Source organism: Ovis canadensis, chromosome 1 (genome assembly GCF_042477335.2).
Source record: "Ovis canadensis isolate MfBH-ARS-UI-01 breed Bighorn chromosome 1, ARS-UI_OviCan_v2, whole genome shotgun sequence".
NCBI lineage: Eukaryota > Metazoa > Chordata > Mammalia > Artiodactyla > Bovidae > Ovis > Ovis canadensis.
In genome coordinates, this window is record NC_091245.1 from 121,105,117 (window position 1) to 121,129,397 (window position 24,281).

Consider the following 24,281-nt stretch of genomic DNA (forward strand, 5'->3'; position numbering starts at 1 on the left):
ATATGCTTGTCTACTGCATAATATCATCTCTTAAACAAATGACTCTTTCAACAAACGACTCATTCCCTTGTCTATACGATCATACTAAATATTTTGTTACGCCTTTGTATTATAGCACATACTGAAGTATCCAATAACGCTAATTTTGTGTATGTTGTCTTCCCCATTGGATTTCAGGACAGGAAACAGGCCCTGTTCATATTTGTATGTGTATTTCTATAGTCTCTTATTTTCAGAGATGGTATAGAGAAACGAAAAAGAGGGCAGGTTTCAGGATCACATAGTCCTGGTAGTTCAGAAACAGTGTTTCTATGGTAGACTGACTGCATTAATGGCTCCACTTCTTCAACCCTACTTGCATCTATGCCCTTGCAGTGTCCTCCCATGCTGGGCTCATCCTTGTGGACATTTTGGCCCATGGGATGTTAACAAACATGACACAGAGGTTTGAAAAATGTTTGTGCATTAGACTTGCTCTTTCTTGCTCTTCTGATATTGCCATGACTACATGCCTGGGCTAGCCCAATATAAGGTACATAGAGTCACTGTCCCAGTTATGTCAGCCACAATTCCCAGTTATCCTGTCTGAAGCCATCCTGGATGATAACCTGCTCAACCCCAGGCATATGAACAAGCCTAGGCAAGATCAGCCAAATCCAGCCAAGAGCAATTGAACCCTACATATTCATGAGATAAATAAAAATGTACTATTGTATACCACTGAGATTTTGTGGTTGACTATGCACTTAGGCGCTCAGTCATGTCTGACTCTTTGTGACTCCAGGGACTGTAGCCCACCAGGCTCCTCTGTCCATGGGATTCTCCAGGCAAGAGTACTGGAGTGGATTGCCATTTCCTTCTCCAGGTTAACTATAATGCAGCATTACTGTGGCATCTGAAAGCAATGTGGCTCCCCGAATTACTAGATGTATGACTATGGACAAGTCATCTAACAAATCTCTGAGTCTCCATTTTTAAATTTATAAAATGGAGTTAATATTAGTTTGTTTCTACCTCATATAGTTGATGTTGAGGTAAAGTCCCTAATATTTAATAAGGGCTCACAAAATATTATTATTCATTTATTTATTCAAACAGCATTTTATTGATGATCTACACATGCCAAGAACAGTGCTGAGCCCTGGGAATACAAAGATGAATAGTAAAGACTCACTGAACCAATTACAGCCCTAATTCTATTATCTGACCCTTTAAGACCTAGATTCTAGCTTGCTAATGTAAGGAATAATACCTTTGCACTTTCCATCCACCAAGCACTACTATATAGAGCTTCCCATGCTGTTCATTCATTTATTCATCATTATTGATGCCTACCAAGCATTGGGGATATAAGAAAGAACAAAAAATAATCACTATCCTCAAAAAGCTCCCAGTGCAGGAAGTGAAAAGCACACTGAGTCAGTGGTTATTTTGAGTGTTCTAATGTGCTACAGAGTTACACAGAGGAGGAAAGAGCTAAACCGTTGGACTTGGGATTGGGTAGCTTTCAGAGGCAGCTTTAGAAAGGAATAGATCCTTGAGCTGGATTTCAAAAATTGACTGCAGTTTTCCTAGTAGACTGGGGATGGAATGAATGAAAGAGAGGCTAATCCCCTTAGACACCCCCGGAGGAAGGGACACAGGAGGAGATAAGGTAGGAAAGGCCGGTGGTTACTTTGTGTGTCATTGCAAGGAATTTGAACATATTGTGAAAATGACTGGAAGATACTGAGGGATTTTCAGCTCCTAAGTGAGCCCAAACTGGACTTTGGGAGAATGTGTGTAACTAAGCACCTGGAAGAGGAGTAATCCCTATCAATGCCTGAACACACAGTTGAAGTGATCAATAGTTAATGGTTGGTGATTGGGTTCTTCTGAGTCCAAAGAGATACTCAAATGAGAAGACTCTCTCTTCTTTTTGTACAACCTTTGATAAATAACCATCATAGTCTGAAAACTGACAGTAGACTGGCATCTTCCAGCGTGTTACACTATCAGTGGGAGGGAGGAAGATGAAGGAATTTGAAATCTCGGTTTTGGCCTAGGAAGGACTAGATTTTAATTTTCTGAAATGGCTTCAAATCTGAAATTGGTGACCTACTGTTTTTGCTATCATAATTCTCCCACTTCTTTACTAAAAAGTACTGCAAGGTCAGTGTCCCACACTCACACTTTCTCATTAAGGCCCAAACACTGATACACTGGTCCAGAATCTGCAACACCTTTCATGACTTTCTTTGGAAGCTCTTTAAAAAAGTAGGCTGGTAGGTTGCTGCCATTGTAGGTGACAGAGTCACAGGTCACGATTCCTGGATAGTACATCATCATTCTGGCAGCTATGTTGACTTTCTGACCAATGACTATAATAGGAAGAAGAGAGAAAGGCAAAGAACAAGGAGAAAACAGCCATTGAACTCAGTGTAATCCAAGGCATATCGTCCTCAGATGGCATTTTTACCCTTTACTCCATTTGCCTTCACAGATGACACAGCAATCTCACCTTCAACTACCCAGGTTTAGCCAATGGCTTCCCTCATAGCTCAGTCAGTAAAGAATCTGCCTGCAATGTAGAAGATCTGGATTCAATTCCTAGGTTTGGAAGATCCCCTGGAGAAGGAAATGGCAATCCACTCCAGTATTTTTGCCTAGGAAATCCCATGGACAGGAGTCTGGCCGGCTATAGCCCATGGATATGTATAGCATATATCCAACGGCTATAAGCGTTGGATAATATAACTTAGCGACTAAACCCCATTTTAGAATATACCAGGAGTTAACTAGCCATCTGAGAGGTTAAGGGGATGATCTGCTCAAGGATTAGAAGGGCCTTGAATATGGAGAGGATCTCTTAAGCGGGATGGTGAGCACGGCCTGAGGGCTCTCAGATGAGGTATAGTTGGTCTTCTGCTATTTAAGATAGATATACGTAAGCTTGGACACGGACCCCTGACTTCCAAAGGAGGCACAAAATTGGGTCTGTATGTTCTGTGCATGAGCTTTCATTTGATTTTGTAAGAGTAAGTAAATAAGACTGGAAGGGGTGTGAACTGTAGGATTCATTTAGGGGATATTTCTAAAGGTAATACACTGCAGTGCACAGACTCTGCAACCAGGCTGTGCAGGTTTGGATCTAAGTTCTACCTCTGCTATGCGTAAATTACTCAGGCAAAATATTCAAACTCTTCCATGCCTTAGTTTTCTAATTTGTAAAGTGGGGTTGATAACAGTACTTCTTTCAGAGGGTAGTTTATGGAGATTAATAAGTTAATACACATAAAAGAACTTTGTGAAGTGCTAGGCTGCTAGTAAGCCCTCAATTAAGTATTAAATGTTGTACTTTGAGATAAACTTGAATACCCCTGATTAAGATATTCATTTTTTAAAGCCAGTTTATTATGGGGAAATTTGACCATACAATAAAGCATGGTATCATGAGTCTATACATCTATTACCCAGGCCCCCAAACCATTAACCATCTACTCTCCACCTTGTATTATTTTGAAGAAAATCTCAGAGTTGTAATACTTCAGACAATTGTTTCAGTGTTTTATATATATATATATGCAGTATTTTAAATGTATTATTTCTGAGCATTTAAAACCCTAATAGGATTGAACAGGAAAGAACAGTGAAATCTTGAGATAACATCTACTTACTTTTGAGATTAGTGCCATTTTTCAGTAATGCCAATATTCATTATTTTAAGAATCAGTCCTCATCTATCCCAGGAATTAAAAGGAGTAATCGTTTAATGTTAACAGGAAATCAACATAAAGGCCCACCATTCCCTGAGCTTATGGCCTCCCATTTGTGTGTGTGTACTTAGTCACTCAGTTGTGTCCAACTCTTTTGTGACCCCATGAATTATAACCTACCAGGCTCCTCTGTCCATGAGGATTCTCCAGGCAAGAATATTGGAGTGGGTTGCCATGCCCTCCTCCAGGGGATCTTCCCAACCTAGGGATCGAACCCAGGTTTCCTTCATTGCAGGTGGATTCTTTATGATCTGAGCCACCAGGGAAGCATGGCCTACCACGGTTCCCCTCTAAAGACTGCATATTTCTTATACTCAATCATAGACCCAGAAATACACATTTTTTACTCATTGAGCTGTCCAGGGACCAACCGATATGGCTTGGTTTCACCTGGAAGACTGTAAACCTTTGAGCACAAGGTCCACGTCTGGCTAATTTTTGTCCTTTCTCCCACCCAGTTCAGTGGCAAGGCACAATGCCTGCTGAAAGAAAGATCTACATAAGCTAGTTCAGCACACCTGTATACTCGTGCCTCACAGAGTGTCCCACGATTCCACAGAAGACAATCCCGCTGGTCACGCCAATGGAAACAGTGCTGGCTCCGGGGAGAAAGAGAAAGAGAGTTGTGGGGAAAGAGATAAAGACAATGAACACACAGAAGGCAGGGAGGGTGGGGACAGGGTGAAGAATGGGGTGGGGGCGGGGTAGGAAAGAGTTTTCAAAAAAGAACACTCTTCCCTTTGTAGTTAGGTTAGGGCCATTGTACATGGCCTGGAGGGAAAAAGGAAGGGCAGTTTGACACAGAGAACTAAGTTCTTAGAAGTGATAACTCAGTTCACTTTTCTGCTACTTTTAAGTATTCATCTGAGCTATTTTTCTGGAAAATAATCTCATCACCCCAATGGACTTTCAATGTAGAATGATTGTAGTTGTTAAAAAAAAATTAACAATCTTTTGTGATTGCTAGAAAGAACTAAGTCATTTTTTCGAAAGGAAATAACTGGGTGGCATCAAAAGCTAACTTTTCTAATGCATGAAGATGGTTGCATATACAGATGACTAGAGGCTGAGAAGATGGAATATTCAGGGCAAAGGGTGGTACCTGTTGGAGTAGACCGGAGTGGGCCACAAGTCAGGATTATTGGGGTATACAGGGGGAGCCTAAGGGCACTGGGCTCTTGGACAGCCAGGGTCAAAAATCTTAACATCATCTTAATAATTTTACTTAGTGGATCATCTTGAGACCAGATCAATATATAAATTTCCAATCCTAGTATTTACTTTGGTGGTGGTGGTGGTTTAGTCACTAAGTCATGTCTGACTCTTGCAACCCCATGGACTGTAGCCTGCCAGGCTCCTCTACCCAGGGGATTCTTCAGGCAAGAATACTGGAGTGGGTTGCCATTTCCTTCTCCAGGGGATCTTCCCAATCCAGGAGTCAAACCTGGGTCTCCTACATTGCAGGCAGACTCTTTACTGACTGAGCTATGAGGAAACCCTAGTACTTACTTTATCTCCTAGTTATTAAAAATCATCTCAGGTCTCCAACATAGTTTGGAATATGACCTCTCCCAGGAAGCAAGTCAGAAGTATAGAGAGACAACCCAGTTAGACCCTCTGTGGTACACTTGAATTTGTTAGGAGTATCCTGTCTCTACCTGGCCTTGACCATCCCCCCGTCTGACTGCATCAGGGCTGGGTTTGCTCACCCTACCTGTACATTCAGTAAATAATGAATGTAGACAGAAAGACAGTCTCCCACCTTCCTCTTCCCTGACCCTTGTCCTGTCTCCCCATATCCTACAACAGAGTCAGGAATCAGATGGAATCAGGTCAACACTTACCGGATTTTGTGGACCTGAGAGCAGAAGTCAAATATATCCACAGCGCTCTCCAAGGCATGAGTGACTTCATCAGGTGCCTTTTCCCCAGGAAAACCAAAGACACAGAGAAAAGAGCAGCCCTGTGAGGGAGAGAGGCAGCAAACACAACCGGTGGACAGATAGTTTTAAGCTGGACCATTTAGATCACCCAGTGGAGGATGGGCACCAATTTTCACTCTCTGAAACAAATTTCATCAAATATATACCTATTTCAATGTCTTCCCTGGTAGCTCAGATGGGTAAAACGTCTGCCTACAGTGCGGGAGACCTGGGTTCAGTCCCTGGGTCGGGAAGATCCCCTGGAGAAGGAAATGGCAACCCACTCCAGTACTCTTGCCTGGAAAATCCCATGGACAGAGGAGCCTGGTAGGCTACAGTCCATGGGGTTGCAGAGAGTCGGATATGACTGAGCGACTTCACTTTCACTTTCACACATTATATAACTTGCATCATCAACAGTAAGGTTAGAACCTGAGAGTGTACCCTCCTGTCTACTCTCTACTGTAGCCAAGGTCTTAGGTTGCAAAGTCCTAAGTTTAAGTCCAAAAGCAGCACAGAGCAAAAGGTACCAGGTCTGGGATCAGAAAATATGTGTTCTCATGCCACTTCCCAAGTGTGGAAGCTTGGACAAATCAATCACACTCTATGAACTTCAGTTTATCAATCTAAATACAGGTAAAACTTAGACTTGCTGAGGTTGGTTATGTTACTGAAAAATTAGTATGTTATATTTACATATATACACAGGCACCTCATTAACTCTAAAGTTCTCTTCAGATATTGTTATTATTCATTTTTCTTGAGGATAAAGGCTTAAGCTGGGAGTATTTTTTCTTGGCAAAAAGTTAACTCTTTCAAAGAGACAGTAAACTCTGAAGTTTGGCACTTTCACTATTAGTCCCTTAAAAAATGACTTCAGATGCTGTTTTCTGTAAGAAAATAGTGCATAGTGAATAAAAGTCAATGGGGTAAAAATTTGAGTCTATGTATGTTATATCCTGATAAAATGCAGAAGAACAGTAAAATGCCTCAGTTTCTTCAACCCTCTCCAAAAAGAATCTGACCAAGTACATGCTTAGTCACTAAGTCATGTCTGACTCTTTGCCTGCCAGGCTCCTCTGTCCACAAGATTTTCCAGGCAAGAATACTGGAGTGAGTTGCCATTTCCTCTTCTAGGGGGGATCAAACCTGCGTCTCCTGTATCTCCTGCTTTAGCAGGCAGACTCTTTACCACTGAGCCACCTGGGAAGCCCAGCTGACTAAGTGTGCTCAGTTGTACACTCGTGTCTGACCCTTTGTGACCCCATGGACTGTAGTCCACCAGGATCCTCAGTCCATGGAATTTCTAGGCAAGAACACTAAAGTGGGTTGCCATTTCCTTCTCCAATCTAAGAGTCAGATTCTAATTGGCACTAGGTTCTGTTGTGACATTGGTGGGACAGGGGGTTGGGGGGCATAGCCCTGAATCCAGGTCTGTGAACAGACTAGAGGGTAGCCCCTTTGGGGCACTGGTGGGTTTGCTTTGCCTGGTGGATTGGCAAGATCTCATGCTGCAGTGAGACCAGCAGCCCTCATCTGCTGAGTTGCCTTGAACTAAGCATCACAACAGGCGCTTCACACATATATTTTTTTAAAACTTTCAACAGTCATTTTAGGCAAATGCTACCCTCATTTAAATAATGTCCCTATTTTTATACAAAATAAATAGGAACAAACTAAGTCTCAGAGAAGTTCAATGACTTGCTAAGGACACACAGCTGGGAACTGTGGGAGCCAGGAACTGTCTCTCCAGGAATTGTCTGGAGTATCTGCAAGACACTCAAAACTGTTCTCTTGGGTCTATGCTCTTTTCTGATGATACTCATGAATGAATATGGAAGAAAGTATCAGACTACACTGGACTGGAGGTCTCCGTTGCCTCAGAACTCCCACAGAACAGAGTATTTTTTGTACAAAAATTAATTATTTCTGCCTGGCTCTGTGACAGCCTGTGAGAGTTTCTCACCTCTGCAGCCCAGCCCTAGCTTTCCGTCGCTACCAATGCTCACTGTGTTTTTTTAATTAGTGAGTGAATGAGTGTGGAGCAGTAATTGAGTGGTCTGCTCTTACAATACAAAAACACCTGAGACGGTGAAATCAATTCTCATGAGCACTACTATGATAATCTATCACATCATTTTTCTCTGAACAGATGAAGAGCAGGTTGAAAACACTGAGCGCTAAAGGTGACACCCCCACCCCATCTCAATTAAGGAACTGAAAGGGGAACTGGAAGTGTACATAAGGCAGATGTAGATTATAGGAAATTTCAGCTTCTAGGGTATGATGGTTACTAGAAGACTGACCTAAAAATCTCTGGGAGACTCATTATACCCTGGATTCCAGATGTATGTACATATAGTGAAAGCTAGTTGAATACAGTGGTTAAGAGCACAGACCAAGAAGGCACAATACCTGGGTTTGAAATCCAGTCCGCCACTTAATCTTATTTTGTCTCACTATCCTTAGCTTTACCTAAACACCCTCATCTGTAAAATGGGGACAATAACAACAATACCTATCACTTAGAGCAGGCATGTGAAGAAAGAAGTAATATATGTAAAAGCGCAGAGAACAATGCCTAGCACACATTGAGCACCACATCTATTGTTATTATGCTATAAATAAAGACTGATGGTTCTAGGTTAAATGTGTCTATTCCTTCTCTTTCTCCCCTGTCCATGGACGTAATGCTAATCTTAAATTATTGGTAGGTTTCCACATCTTTAGTATGGGAAATTTACCTTATCAAACATGAAGACTTTGTTGATTTGGCCTTGGAAGACCCTCAGGACAGAATTAATGTGCACGCAGGCATCCTGAATAGCTGAGCCTATAACTTCTGCTTTATCTTGGTCCTTAAACATCAGGTTCACAAACATGACTGTCACTGGGCGAAGCTCAGACAAATAACCCCGAAGCTGTTTGTCATCAATCTGTAATTTAGAGGGAAGCTTTCCTTAACATGCGTCCTTGGCAATGGATCTTTCCTCCCAATATCATCACCACCACACCCCAAATTATCACTGGGAGGGAACTAGACTTTTGAGATTATCTAGGGAAACTGCAGTTATCAAAGTTGGGAGGTAGAACACAGCAGAGCCAGCTTAAAGTCAAAAAGACGGAAATAGAATGGACTGTCAAAATCTCTTCCAATAGGAACTTACAAGCCTGCTCATTTTTGGCCAGCCGCCACTCCCGTGCCTGCTAGCTCCCTCAGCCAATATGAGCCATCACAATAAAAGAACTGCTGTTTCTTTCAGCTCTCCAACAATTCAGGAATAAGAATAGCATGCTGCATAATTCAACCTAATATTTTCATAGCAAGATACTTTTCAGAATATTTCCATATTCCATCCTCCTTTATTCTCAAGTGAAATAAAATTACATTATCCTCATTTTACTAACTGGATAACTGAGGGATGGAGAGATAAGAAAATTTTCCAAGTCATATGGGAAAACAGTAGCAAACAAAATCCAAATCTATGGACTTCTATTTGTAGCACCCCCATGCCTCTCTTTGGTGTGGTATTTCATTCAGCTCCCATCTTCACTCTAAGTCTATCCAAAACAGGCACAAGGAAAGGAAAGGTGAGTCTTTCCCAAATTATCCCTGCCTATATCATCAGCTCTGAATTTTGTTAAATTTAAGTACATAAGAAAACAATGGGGGAGAAGCATTGCATTTTTTCTCCCCCAGACAACGCAAAAGTGTCAGATTCTCCATTGACAATATGAAACACATCTTCTGAATGAAAAAGGAAATTGTGTATAGGGAATCTTGGAATCATGCTTCCTATCTAGCTGAGGTTTCATGTACTTTTCATAAAAGATGATTTAATAATTTCTAACTAGGCAACATGATCATTTTCTTTGATTTTTCAAATGATTTAAGTAATTAATATTAAATACATAATACTAAACATGTCAAAGAAATTAAATTATTCCATCAGGCCATGTATGCTGAGTTTTGGTTTGAAAAATCCAACCACATCTTTGTTTGTTAAGTGCAAGGACAGACCTTGGTAAAGCTGTGAAGCGTTTGTCTTTTGCCTCCTTTCAGCTCCTGGCTATTGTTGCTTAGTGCGTGTTTGTCATTCCTACTCACAATATTCACAGTGACTCACAGAACCTCTCTTATATCCCTTTCCTGTAGACCTTGCTCTCCACTAGTAGCAGCTGAAGAAGCATAACATTATCTCTTAGAGGGAGGGAGGGGAAGAGTGGGATGGCTCTCTTGAGCTTCAAAAATCTTAAAGAATCCAACAGTTGCAGGCACTAGAGGGAGTGTCTGGAAAATCCCATGGGCGGAGGAGCCTGGTGGGCTGCAGTCCCTGGAGTTGCCAAGAGTAGGACACCACTGAGTGACTTCACTTTCACTTTTCACTTTCATGCATTGGAGAAGGAAATGGCAACCCACTCCAGTGTTCTTGCCTGGAGAATCCCAGGGACCGGAAAGCCTGGTGGGCTGCTGTCTATGGGGTTGCACAGAGGTGGACACGACTGAAGCGACTTAGCAGCAGCAGCAGCAGAGGGAGTGTTTCTCAATTGAATGAAAGGTACAGGGGGGCATTCTGGCAGCTCCTCAACCCACACTGTGAAGGCAGCTGCCCACAGATGAGGCTTGTCCCACAAATATTTCCTTTAGGACCTAACTGCATTTTGACAGGATTAAGAATTAAAATAGGCATTATATTAGAGAAGATGTATACAGCCTCTGAAAAAAAGGCAGGGTTCAGAGAGAACAGGGTTCAAATCCTAGCTACATTTCTTACTTTATAATCTCAGGAAAGTTCATGGTATCATTCTGTCTCTGTTTTCTCATATATAAGGGATAAGGACATCTGCTAAGGATTGTGAAGAATAAATACATGAAAGAGCAGAGTATCTGGTATATGGTGAGTGCTGAGAAATAGTTATAATTTGAACAGTTAATGCATTTGAAAGAACCTAGATCTAAGCAAATGAAAAGAGAAAACTCTTAGGCTGGAGGTACTTCTGAGAGTTCTAATTATCTGTATTAACTTTCAAAGCTTAAGATATAATTCAAGTGACAAGAGAAACAGTATCATTCACTTGCTATGTGACATGTAGAAAGGACATGTGACATGCTTTTTTTCATGTGTGTGTGACATGTTCTTACACGCTTGAGACACTTTCAGTTTGCCCAGTTGTATGAGGCCTAGTTTACCCCTGTTGTCACAGTGTAATTATGAGTGATGCCCCTTTTAATTCTTAAAAACATTCTGATTTGAACATACGGAGAATGTCAGTCCCATCTCTTTCTATTTCAAGGAAACATTTTACAAGCTGCTGATTTTCTTGATCTTAGCAGCTGTCCAAGATCCCTGACACTCTAAAAGTCAATAAATTAAATTATTAAAATACCTGCTTCAATATGCTTTCCATCACATATTTTTGTAGGGACAACTCCAGGTCAGGATCAGACTCTAGCATGCAAGCAAGCCTCAGGAGGTCTAAGAGGGCAGGAGAAGTAGGATCAGAAAGGGAAGCTTGGCTCTGTAATGTGGGAGAGAGGTGCCTCCCAGTCCCCATTCCCTTGGGCAGTGGTCTTCACCGTTCAGTCAGAAAACTCTGGGCTACTTCATGGCCAAATAGGGCCAAGGGAAAGCCAATGAGACATTTCCAGAAGTTGAGGGTTTCCCAAAATTCAGTTGTGTGTAGCTCAAAACCCTGTTCTAAATGTCATCACACTTCAGAACTTAAGGAGACTTTCACCTCTATACTTGAGCTAAAAGTATTGTCATAGGTAATGGGAATAAACAGATGAGGGGATGATAATGGAGGACAATGCTGACAGAATGCAGGGGTTGATCGAGTTGAAAGAGCAGCATGAGTAAGATTTAGGAGACTGGCTTCTGATCCTAAGTTTGATACCAACTTGCTGTGTGACTCTGGACAAGTCACTTCACTGCCCTGGTTGACTCTTATTTCCTCATCCAGGAAAAAAGCACTAGGCTTTCATCATCTCTATGATTACTTTCACTATAATGGTTGATTGTTCCATACTCTACAAAATAGACTGTTAGGAGGTGGTAAGAATGAATTTGAAGAAATCAAAAAATAATGGAAAGAAATTATGATAGGTTTTCAGCAGGGAATACAATAATGATAGTAATGTGAAAAAGATGAAAAATAATGGTGGAGTCTGAAAAGGATACAAATTGGGGAGCAAATGTTTGTCTTGAATGTATTCAAAACCTAGTATATTTTAAATACTGCGCTAGGCACTATGTGGGAATAATAAGTTCTTAGGAAACTGAGTTTTTCCTGGAGGCACTTATGCACATTCACGTTCTATAATACATATAGAAAAGTTAAATACAAAAAAAGACCAAATGGGCTAATAGATTATAAAGACCAGAGACATTCAGAGAAATCAGTGGTCTAGATAAACTGGTTTAATCAGAAAATGGTTAAAAGGAGAACTAGGAATTTTACTGAATCTTGAATAACTTGTGGCTTTTTACTAGAAGGATGCATGCCCAGCAGATGTAGATTAAAGTCAAGAATGAGCAGAATATGTTAAAGCATTGGTAAAGACTAAACTGGCATGAGCCCCATGTGAGTATTGGAGATTAATAAGAAATGATGCTGAGCAGACTGTGGAGAGAAGCAAAGAGCTCAGGAAGAGAGCAAGCACTGTAAAGGTCTAGATGGTTATGGCAACAAAGGTTGTTTGTTATTCAGTTGCTCAATTGTATGACTATTTGCAGTCCCATGGATTGCAGTATGCCAGGCTTCTCTGTCCTTTACCATCTCCTGCAGTTTGCTCAAACTCATGTCCATTGAATTGGTGCTGCCATCCAATCATCTTGTCCTCTATCACCCCCTTCTCCTGCACGCAATCTTTTCCCAGTATCAGGGTTTTCACATCAGGTGGCAGCTTCAGCATCAGTCCTTTCAATGGATAGTCAGGGTTGATTTCCTTTACAATTGACTGGTTTGATCTCCTTGTTATCTAAGGGACTCATGAAGTGAAGAGAAGTCGCTCAGTCGTGTCCGACTCTTTGCGACCCCATGGACTGTAGCCCACCAGGCTCCTCTGTCCATGGGATTTTCCAGGCATGAATACTAGAGTGGGTTGCCATTTCCTTCTCCAGGGGGTCTTCCTGACCCAGGGACCGAACCCAGGTCTCCCACATTGTAGGCAGACGCTTTACCATCCAAGCTACCAGGGAAGAGACAAATAATAAGGAATTTGGCCGGTCTTTGCTTCTGATACCAGAGTAACTTCTAAATCTTTGGAATTTCCCAGATAATGAAACTGTCTCTGTTATTCATGGTGGGCCCTTTGGACCACACCTGAATTTACACTAATGAGATGACTCAGGATAAGGGTCTATTGGCAAAGACCAAGCATGTGATAAGAGGGTTGTGGCTTTGAACTAGGTGTTAAGAGCCAACCTTCATGACATCTGAGGAGGGAAAAGGGGCTGGAGATTTAGTTCAATTATAAGCCCAATAGGGCTTCCCTGGTGGTTCAGATGGTAAAGAATCTGTCTGCAACGCAGGAGACTCAAGTTCAGTCCCTGGGTCTGGAAGATCCCCCAGGGAAGGGAATGGCTACACATTCCAGTATTCTTGCCTGGAGAATTAAATGGACAGAGAAACCTGTCAGGCAGTCCATGGGGTCGAAAAGAGACAGACAGGACTGAACATCTAATGTTCACTTTTCACTATGAGGCCAGTTTTTCATAGTACATGCCTACTTAATAAACCACCAATAAAATATATGAACCTTTGCTTCCCTGGCTGTTAAATACTTTGATGTGCAAGGAGCATGATGTGTCCTGACAATCAAGAAGCTTCATGTTTGGGACTCTCCCAGACCTCATCCTATGTGTTCAGAGACCAATACAATACTGGTCCTCATTTGTATTCTTCACAATAAAACCATAATTATAAGCATGTACTTTCCTGAGTTCTGTGAGTTATTATAGTTAATTATTGAACTTGAGAGCATTGTGAGAACCCTTGGATTTGTAGCCAGTTGGTCATAATTGCAGGTGACTTACTAATCTCAGAGCTTGTAGCTGGTGATAAGAGAAGTCTTATGAAAGACTCCACCTCTCTGTGCTAACTCCAGATAGTTAGCAACAGAATTGCACTGTATTGCAGAGCCCAAAATAAGTTATTGAAGGTATGATTAAGATCTAGGAGATGAGCTGAGGCATAGTTCAAAGAGTGTATCACTAGATTTTCTCCATCCTTGGAGCTTTTGGGTTCTTGGCCTTTCCTGGTCAATTTGCCTACAGTTCCCCTGAGCACCCCTCTCATCCCATTACCTACTGCAGTTTTGTAAAATTACAGTCTAAATTTGTGATGTTCAAAATATTAAAGACCTACACAAAAATGGTGACAAAGAAGAATGATTCAAAGATGTTTCTGAAGTTTCTAGTCTGGATAAAGGAACAGTTTCAGAGAAAGATAAGTAGCATAGAATTGAGACATTGTTGAAATAAATTTCTAGTCCCAAGATAAGCTGCTCCCTATCCAGCATGTCATGTCAGCAAACCAAGACTTAGATTAATTTTTGTGTCCCAGTAAATGCTCCACTTAACCAGAAATGCGATAATCATAGTCAGCCAATCCCTAAATGCCTAGCCAACTCCCAGCCTTCTTCCCGAAAGCAAGACTGACTATATGACCCCAGCCAATCCAATACTTTGTTTGTCTCTTCCTTGTTCTTTGCCCTTCAGCCTTTCCTTGTTATTTACTCTTTACTTCTTGCCTTCCACACCACTTTGCAAGAGACTGTCTACTTCATGAAGTACTAAAGTTTGTTATCACCTAATTGTCCTGCATTCCTCATGCTAGTCCCAGCCCTTCTGGCAGTCATAGGGAAATCCAGCATAGATTAATGGTTCCACAAAATGGGGGTAGAGAAGACCAGACAGTCCAGGACAGATTCCTGGAATCATCAACATTCAAGGAATAGAAAGGGAACTGAAAATGGGTAGTTTGAGGGGTAAAAGCAAAACTAGGAAATAATATTCTTGAACTCAAGGAACGAGGAGAAGATAATACCTAGAAAAGAGAGTGATCTAAAGCCAATCACCTAGTTATGAGGCCTGAAGAGAGGTCAGCTGGTTTGGTAAGTTGATGGCTATTAACACCTTGACATAAATGGTCCCAGGAGACAGGGGGAAAAGTGAACAGAAGCTAGATGTCAGGGACTCGAGACTGACAAGTAGGTGAATATATGCTCTCCACCCTCACCTCATGGTGCATGTAATCAATGTTTATTGAGTGAATAAATAAAAGAGAGGATAGAAGAAGAGGTAGAGACATACAGATTACCCTTGAGAAGTCTGGTGCTGAATGTTAGAAGGGAAAAGTAGGAGTCATAGGTGTTTTTTTCCTTTTATCATGGAGAAGACTTGCAAATGCTTGGAAGATGAGGGGAAGGAGTCACTGCCAAGAGAGAGGCCAAGGACCGAAGGACGGCTTTACTTAGAACAGCTATTGTGGGGATGGGAAGGAGGCCCCTTTGTTTGCTGCGGGACTGTGAGCTGAACTGAAGAAACCAGGCACTTGTAATGGAGCCCTGGGCATTGGTGTAAGACCCTACAGACCACTGGCAGAGGCAACAGCTCTTGAGTATAGAAGGTACTTACTTTTGTGGTCACCAGAAGGATAATAATCCATGAAAGCCATACACTTTGTGAAAAATTCATCAAAGTTAAAAGAAGGGGGTGGTTTTAAGAAAATAACCTAAATTTAAAAAGAGAGAGAAAGGGAGAAGTTTTTGGTTATTCTGAGGGTTGCCTGGTCCTTTGAATATAATTTCTCAACAGAAAGGGCAGGGTTTTGAATGTCCCAGACATGATAATCAGACACTGGCATACTTAAATAGTGAAGAGCTTTAATTTGCATGTAATTACATTAAAAATATCTCTGATTAGTCATTAAGATCTCCATCTTCAGCAGGCCATACACAGCAGGCCATTCCAGGGAACAAACCTGTATACTCTTCTACTCTTATAACTTTCTTTTTTTTTTCTTATTGCTTTACAACATTTTAATTGAAATAATACTTGGTTAAACTGCATACCATATATTTCTTACAAGTGTAAAAGGACAAAAGGTGCTGATGCCCCAAAAGGTATTAGGAACATCACCAGTAATAAAATTCGATTCAAGATCATGAACTCCAAGATATGATACATAGAGAATGGCACAACCTTATTTCCTTAATATTTTTGCCTCCAAAAATGGATAACTTTTAGTCTAATAATGAGAAACTATCAGGCAAAACAAAATCAAGGAACATACACCAAAATAACTGATTAATGTTAAGTGTCAAGGTCATAAAAAATAAGGAAAAACTGTTTTATAGATTGCAGGAGACTAAGTTAAAAATAACAGTGCAGTGTGAGATCATGGATAGAATCCTGGAAAATTCACTAAGGACATTAGCGGGAAAACAGGTGAAATCCAAACAAGGCCTTTAATTAGTGAATAGTACACTTTACCAATGTCAGTTTTCAGGTTTTGACTATTGCACTCTGGTTATGAAGAATGTTAACATTTGTGGAAGTTGGCTAATGGATATATGGAAAAACGCTATTGTTTCTGAACTTTTCTGTGAGTCTAAATTTAAAAATTAAAAACAAATTTTAAAGATATAAGTAATGATCGAAGAAGATGGGGGAGCAGGGACATTGCTATCAGCCAGCTAGGTCATGCAGCCATGATGTGTATTACTGGAAGAGTGAGTCGGGGAGGCTAGGAGGAGTGTAGACTGATGCATAGGGCATGGGGTGGGGTTCTCATCTTTGCCGGCAACTTCATGCATTCACCATCTTTTCTTTCCATCTGCCAAGCAGTCCTGTTCCTGGTTCAATTAGCAGCAGAGCTCTCCTTCCTTTCTTTAATCGGCTATATCCCAGGGACAGTTCTGCTTACAGCCCAGCTTCAACTTAACTACAGTGTTTTCTGCTAGGCAGGGCTCAGGGAAAATTCTTTTCCCTCCATAGTCTTTGCTGTCCCTGCTCGCCTCCAGTTCTCATGCTCCGTGATCACTTGCCTTGAGTTAGGAGTGTTGAGGAGAGAACTTGAGGGCCAATGGCAGCCCCCAAAACTATTGTACAACCCTCTGCTCCCAGAAAATAGCCAGGAAATTTTTCATTAAACAAAGGCACTAGTCCCACCAAAGGCCTCCATACCCAAATTCCACATCCTTAGTTACCACAGAAAAGCCTAATCACTTCCTCTTGAACTCACCAGACTTGGTTCCTCCCAGAGGAGATGTCCTGGGCTAATACTTTTTAATCTAACCCAGACTGACCCCATCCAAATCGCCAGCTTCATAGAACCAGTGGCTTTTCTGACAGGAGACCCCTGGCATAACTTTATAGACAAGTAGCAGCATCACACCTACCTTAACTGCTCTCTGATCTGGAATCCTCTCAATTTCAATCATGCTCCTGTCACAGAGCTGCCAGCAGTTTGGGGATAGAATGACGTCATTCACCTGTGCCATGTTCTGTGCGAGGCGCACGTCATCTACGGCCTGACCAATCACCAGAAAGTAGTTTCGAGTTTCGTCTCCAAAGACCAACATGCTGATGTGGCCAGCAGCCAGTCCTGGCAGGAAGGCAAGCAAGGGTTTGCATGAGAAGTTTTGGCTTAGTCCCCAGCAGCATGGCTTCTTGGACATTCAGAATCTTGAGCATCTCAGAGAAAAGTCTAGTCTCTAAAATTTTGCGTAGAAATCAATGAATGTCTCTTCTGGGCCCAGGCCTTCCCAGACGGCTTTGCTCCGGAATCTAGAAAGTTAGCTACTTATTGTCCACCTTTTTCTGACAATTAGCTCCCTAGATGGCCCTATCACTCCTCAAAGTTATTTTAATTTTTCTTCAATTTATTTATACTTCAAACTACTTCTTATTTATACCGAGGACAATTTTAATGACTTCTGTTTGGGAAAGATTTGCATTTTATCAGAGATGAGGTGCTAGTTAAAAAGTAACAGGGTGAAATTTCAGGCAACAGATAGGCAAGAAAAGATTGGAAAAATGAGCAGGTATTTTGACTGCCAAGTGTTCCATCCCAAGAATGTGTCTTCTAGTTGTTTTTAAGTTGAGAGCTGAAGATTTTGGTACCAAAACAACAGAAGACAGAATGTTTTAAAATATGATGTGTGAAAAATGTATGTGTAAATGAGCTGTGATACACAGTTCTTTCAAAGTACCATAATTAACATAATCAAAGGTTGTTTTTTATCTTAGCTCTCAGATGTGCTACTTTGTCAAGACTGAATCCCCCTGATATATACATATACAGGGGGTCTGTTTTCCCTCTGAAGTACATGGATGCCTAGGCTGGTTAGAAGATACTGGTACTTCTTTAATAGCCATTAAGTATGCACCTGAAGGGTCCCCATCATTTTTCAAGAAGAATAATACATCAAAACTCTCTAGGTAGTAAGTTCGAAAGAAATAATTAGTATTAGAACAAATTTGATTTTTTTTTTTTAACAGAAGATTTAAAAATCTTGGAAAATTTGAATAACCTAAAGCAGGGGTCCTCAACCTCTAGGATCTAAAGCCTGATGATCTGAGGTGGAGCTGATATAATAATAATAGAAATAAAGTGCACAATAAATGTAATGCGATTGAATCATCCCGAAACCACGGTCCCCCCACACAGTCCTTGGAAAAATTGTCTTTCGCAAAACCAGTCCCTGGTGCTAAAAATTTTGGGACTGCTGACCTAAAGAAAGCTGAGAGCAGTTAATTGGATAACCCCTGATCCATCTTCTTATCACCTCTGATGTTCAAGAATTCTAAAGTTTACAGTTAGGTAGACATGAATACCAATAGCACCTGTTGTAACTCATCATTCATACCTATCAGAATTTCATTTCCCACCTGTGAAATAGATCCCACACTGCCAATATATACCTCAGGACTGTGGTAAAGCAGAAATGACACTGTGTCATGTCTGCAATACAATATGGAAATACAGGTGATCGTTATTGTATGTGTGAATTTAAGAAGCCCTCTATTAAGTGGAGCTGTGTTGCAGGCTGACACAGCTGTGTTTTAAGCTTTTCTTGCACATGATTCTTTTTTTTTTTTTTTTTGCACATGATTCTTATGAAGTAAAGGAGGACTAGTCCTAATACATTGTTGAATCTATATAATCACAAGCTGCTCCCTACTGTGCTTAATAATAAGCATTGTTGACAGCAGCAAGACCTAATAATAATAACAGCAATAGTAATGATAAAGAGTATTTTGTGGAGTGGTTGTGCCAGGTACTATTCTAACCATTCAATTTTACTTTTTATAAGAGTTATGAGGTGGATATTAGGAGTTCTCTTAACTGGTAAATGAGGAAACCAAAATTCACCTTCTGGTTAGTCAAAGTTCATGACCTGATGGTGGGCCTGAGTCATGATGTTCCACTGTTTTCTCTTTAGAGGGGAGATTCCTCAGGAGATAGGACTCATACTCAAACTGCTATAGCATCTCTTCTTTCTCAAAAGCTCACATATATGTTTCTCTCTATATATATGTATATATAGAGAGAGATCCTTAATTCCTAGATCAGGGATCAAACCAGTCCTCCCTGCATCGAGAGTACAGTGTCTTAACTACTGGACTGCTAAGAAAGTGTCTTAACTACTGGACAACCAGAGCTTACCTATCTTGACTCGGATATCCAGGCCTTCTTCAGACTCCTGGGTCTCAAACAATCCATGAATCTCCAGACTACATTTAATTACCACTGTGATGATGTTTTTCAGCTGCTTCCGCTCCACCTTCCACAGGGCTAGCAGTGCATCACCTTGAAAAGACAGACACAGTGGGGGCTCCTAGCCTGCCCTGGGGTTCCAGTCTGTTTTGTATGAAATCCATACAGAAACTTATTCTTCAAACATTCCTCTACCCAGTCTGCTACCTGCTGCTCTCTCTGAGATGTCTCCTTTGTCAGAGTACAGGAACCTTGGCACTCCTTTCTTACCCCTGCCATCTCAGTAAGCCCCCATACCTGCAAATTTTAAGATGTCTCCTCCAAAAATCAATACTTCTGAGGGAAAAAAAGAAAATAAGATGAAATTAAACTCTGTTTTTTTTTTCTCTTAATTTATTAAAGTTTCATGTGTACAGCATAACTTTGATTTCTTAAAGCCAATAAAAAGAATCTACCCTTCAACAGTGGGGCAGAAATTAGGTCAAGAGAAGAGCGATTCAGAGATAGGTTTATACTAAAGATGTCTTCTCAGACAAGGCATTTAAACCCAAGGCTCAGACAAGAATGAGAACAGGGAACTGGATTATGTACCTGCTCTGTTTCTGTGAATGGAAAGTAGAAGTTAGGATTTCTCATGAGGCCTGAGGACAGCTACCCTCCTCCCATGATAATGAAATGTTCTTTATTGATCTGTGTATGTTATGAGTCAGGGCTTGAGTGAGTGTGGGTGAGTGCATGAATGACAGGACTCCATAGCACTGAAAAACAGAAAAAACCACAGCTATGGTCAACTTGAATTTTACTACCAACTTGCATTTTGTTTATTTAGGCTTTATGACATATACTGATATTTCTCCTCTTATTTTTGCAACATTGAAAATGTGCTAAATGCAATGCAAAGAGGAACTAGAAAACTGTAGATTTCTGCTTTTAATGAGGATTAAGTGTCATGGCATCTGGTCCCATCACTTCATGGGAAATAGATGGGGAAACAGTGGAAACAGTGTCAGACTTTTTATTTGGGGGGGCTCCAAAATCACTGCAGATGGTGATTGCAACCATGAAATTAAAAGACGCTTACTCCTTGGAAGAAAAGTTATGACCAACTTAGATAGCATATTCAAAAGCAGAGACATTACTTTGCCAACAAAGATCTGTCTAGTCAAGGCTATGGTTTTTCCTGTGGTCATGTATGGATGTGAGAGTTGGACTGTGAAGAAAGCTGAGAGCCAAAGAATTGATGCTTTTGAACTGTTTTGTTGAAGAAGACTCTTGAGAGTCCCTTGGACTGCAAGGAGATCCAACCAGTCCATTCTGAAGGAGATCAGTCCTGGGTGTTCATTGGAAGGACTGATGCTGAAGCTGAAACTCCAATACTTTGGCCATCTCATGTGAAGAGTTGACTCATTGGAAAAGACCCTGATGCTGGGAGGGATTGGGGGCAGGAGAAAGGGACGACCGAGGGTGAGATGGCTGGATGGCATCACTGACTCGATGGACGTGAATCTGAGTGAGCTCCGGGAGATGGTGATGGACAGGGAGGCCTGGCGTGCTGTGATTCATGGGGTCACAAAGAGTTGGACACGACTGAGAGATTGAACTGAACTGAACTGAAGTGTTGTCTGCTGCTGTTGTTCAGTCACTCAGTCGTGTCCTACTCTTCGCAACCCCATGGACTGCAGCACACCAGGCCTGCCTGTCCCTCACAGGGACACTGTGAGTTGTCTAGTGTTGTCTAGTGGGTGATATTAAGGTATTACTAGGAAACTCAGACCTTGATAATAGACTAGGCCTAGGACTTACCTTAAAAGGATAAATCCTTTTCTTCATGAATAGTTCAAATTAATAATGCAAACAAGTTGGTAGGCAGAGGTTGAAAAGGAGACCACACTTTTCAGTCATCAGTGAGTACTTCAGAACCCATTATTAGGACACAAATTACTGACACGTGGATTATAAATCATTCATCTATTCATACAATGAAATTAAAAGATGCTTGCTCCTTGGAAGAAAAGCTATGACAAACCTAGATAGCATATTAAAAAGCAGAGACATCACTTCACCAACAAAGGATCATACAGTCAAAGCTATGGTTTTTCCAATAGTCATGTACCAATGTGAAAGTTGGACCATAAAGAAGGCTGAGTGTTGAAGAATTGATGCTTTCGAATTATGGTGCTGGAGCTGCTGCTGCTGCTAAGTCTCTTCAGTCGTGTCTGACTCTGTGCGACCCCATACATGGCAGCCCACCAGGCTCTCCCGTCCCTGGGATTCTCCAGGCAAGAACACTGGAGTGGATTGCCATTTCCTTCTCCAATGCATGAAAGTGAAAAGTGAAAGTGAAGTTGCTCAGTTGTGTCCTACTCTTAGCGACCCCATGGACTGCAGCCTACCAGGCTCCTCCGTCCATGGGATTTTCCAGGCAAGAGTACTGGAGTGGGGTGCCATTGCCTTCTCTGATGGTGCTGGAGAAGATTCTTCAAAGTCCTTTGGACTGCAAGGAGATCAAACTAGTCAATCGTAAAGAAAAATCAACCTTGAATATTCGTTGGAGGGACTGATGCTGAAGCTGAAGCTCCAATACTTTGGCCACCTGATGCAAAGAGTTGACTCATTGGAAAAGATCCTAATGCTGGGAAAGATTGAAGGCAGGAGGAGAAGCAGGTAACAGAAGATGAGACAGTTGGATGGCAAGACCAACTCAATGGACATGAGTGTGAGCAAATTCCAGGAGATAGTGAAGGACAGGAAAGCCTGATGTGGTGCAGTCCATGAGGTCACAAAGAGTCTGATACAACGTAGTGACTGCACAACAACAACATTTATAACATATCCTCTTAATGACTGTGTTTGAGTTATACTTTTTGGAGTTATTGAACTTAACTAAAAGTATTACTACTACACTTCTTTTCAAAGTAATCTCTAATTTAGTCTTGTCATGGAGAAGGCAATGGCACCCCACTCTAATACTCTTGCCAGGAAAACCCCTGGACGGAGGAGCCTGGAAGGCTGCAGTCCATGGGGTCGCTGAGGGTCAGACACGACTGAGCGACTTCACTTTCACTTTTCACTTTCATGCATTGGAGAAGGAAATGGCAACCCACTCCAGTGTTCTTGCCTGGAGAATCCCAGGGATGGGAGAGCCTGGTGGGCTGCCGTCTATGGGGTTGCACAGAGTCAGACACAACTAAAGTGACTTAGCAGTAGCAGTCTTGTAACTAACACAAAACTAATCCTGCAATCTGTGTTAGTGAGGTTTGATTACATTCCTTCACTTGTACTATATTATATTTCAAAAAAGACTGGTTTCATACACATTTCATGGAGACAATGAAGAGTACTAAGCAACAGTACTCTCTCAGGTTGTAACCACCAAATACAGAAAACAATGAATATGCTTAAGTCAGAAACACTTACTCTCCACTATTGCACTTATGTAGTGGTTGAGGATCTCCACCAGCTGCTCAGCCCCTCGGTCCATGTACATGGCTGTGCTGAACTTCTCAGTCATTGCCGTAAAACCTGTAACAATTGTGCAGCTCATTTCCTTGGGTGCTTGGAGGAACCAAACAGTGTCAGGAGAAGAGGACCATACTCACTAGCAATGGGCCTCAGCTTGTAAGAACTGGCAGTGTTTCTTTTAAATGATTTTTGTGGCAGGCCAAGTGTCAGATAGTGGGTCTCCTCTATCTATATTTATTATCTTAGGGGTCAAGGAAAGGCACCAGATAACTCTTTCTTCCTAACTTCCCAACTTGAACAGGGGTGACTTCAGTTTTAACTAGGTATAGAACTTCCATTTCATGGTAATGAAAACACATAAAATTCAATGACTTCTGAAGAGATGGTCAATTTCCTCTTAAGCTGTAAATAACATTGGAGCGATCATTTCCAGAGGTCAGTTTTGCCTGGGATTGTGTAGGACTTGGAGGCTGAGTCTGAAGTTGGGACAGGGGCACTGGAGCCTGAAGTACCAGGCTCAGGACTTAGGCATCTTAAAGATTTGCCCATCACTGGACATGCCATGCAAAGGAAGATCAGAGGGAGCCAGGTCCACAAGCCAGGTCATCCCTCCTGTCTTCTCAGTGGGAATAGTTGCAATAACAGCACAAAAACTCTGAAACAGCACCCGTACTCTGCAGTCAAGCACTGTGTGTGATTTTGATGCAAACCTATTGTTCACCCACATTAAACATCCCTTTTGTGCTTGCCTGAAATATCAACAAACATCAAGACTCCATCAAAATTATCCACAGAAGGTCTCTCTGGAGAGAAATCTCCATAGACAATGAGGTCTGGTAGATGAGCTGCTATTTTGACGATGGCCCGGTCCTGTGATTCAAGTTCTCTTCGAGTGTTCATGTTCAAGGCAAATATTCAGGATTGTATGATCACCACGAACAGTCCAGAATGGACCTTCTAGAAAACAAAGCTGAGATTGGAGGCAGTCTGACTTATATTCATTCACTCACTTTCCTATTTCTTTTTCCCCACCTGCTCTAACGTGCAAAACGCTCATTTAAGCAGTTGATGTGATAATGGCTGAGTTGTTGACCATCATTTGCATGAAAAGGTGAGCCCTCAGGGTGCAAGCGCTGAGGCAGAGGGACCAGAGGCACTAGCGCTTTGGTCCAGGCCCTTCCCTTTCTGTCCTTATGTTCCCTCTTTTATTCCCCCTTCCCTTTTGGTCTCTTATTTTTTCTCTTTTTTGAAAACTAAAAAAGAAAGCATAAACATGAGTTTATGTGTGCGAATATTTATAGAAAAGTGAAAGTGAAAGTCGCTCAGTCATGTCCAGCTCTTTGTGACACCGTGGACTATACAGTCCCTGGAACTCTCCAGGCCAGAATACTGGAGTGAGCAGCCATTCGTTCCC

At 41.5% G+C, this 24,281-nt stretch overlaps 1 protein-coding gene across 1 annotated transcript in view; it reads right to left on the reverse strand.

The window, feature by feature from the left end:
* The window catches only part of ADCY10 (adenylate cyclase 10), a 93,217-nt gene extending 69,450 nt beyond the window's left edge, over positions 1-23,767 (reverse strand). The window contains exons 1-11 of the mRNA XM_069548397.1: positions 23,617-23,767; positions 22,823-22,927; positions 19,703-19,741; positions 19,355-19,498; positions 17,085-17,290; positions 15,319-15,415; positions 11,066-11,154; positions 8,422-8,613; positions 5,600-5,718; positions 4,274-4,350; positions 2,171-2,360 (exon numbers count right to left, since the gene is read on the reverse strand). Of these exons, the coding sequence (XP_069404498.1) occupies positions 2,171-2,360; positions 4,274-4,350; positions 5,600-5,718; positions 8,422-8,613; positions 11,066-11,154; positions 15,319-15,415; positions 17,085-17,290; positions 19,355-19,498; positions 19,703-19,741; positions 22,823-22,927; positions 23,617-23,767 (1,409 nt within the window). The remainder of the gene's footprint in view (positions 1-2,170; positions 2,361-4,273; positions 4,351-5,599; positions 5,719-8,421; positions 8,614-11,065; positions 11,155-15,318; positions 15,416-17,084; positions 17,291-19,354; positions 19,499-19,702; positions 19,742-22,822; positions 22,928-23,616) is intronic.
* Between the last annotated feature and the right edge of the window lie 514 nt (positions 23,768-24,281).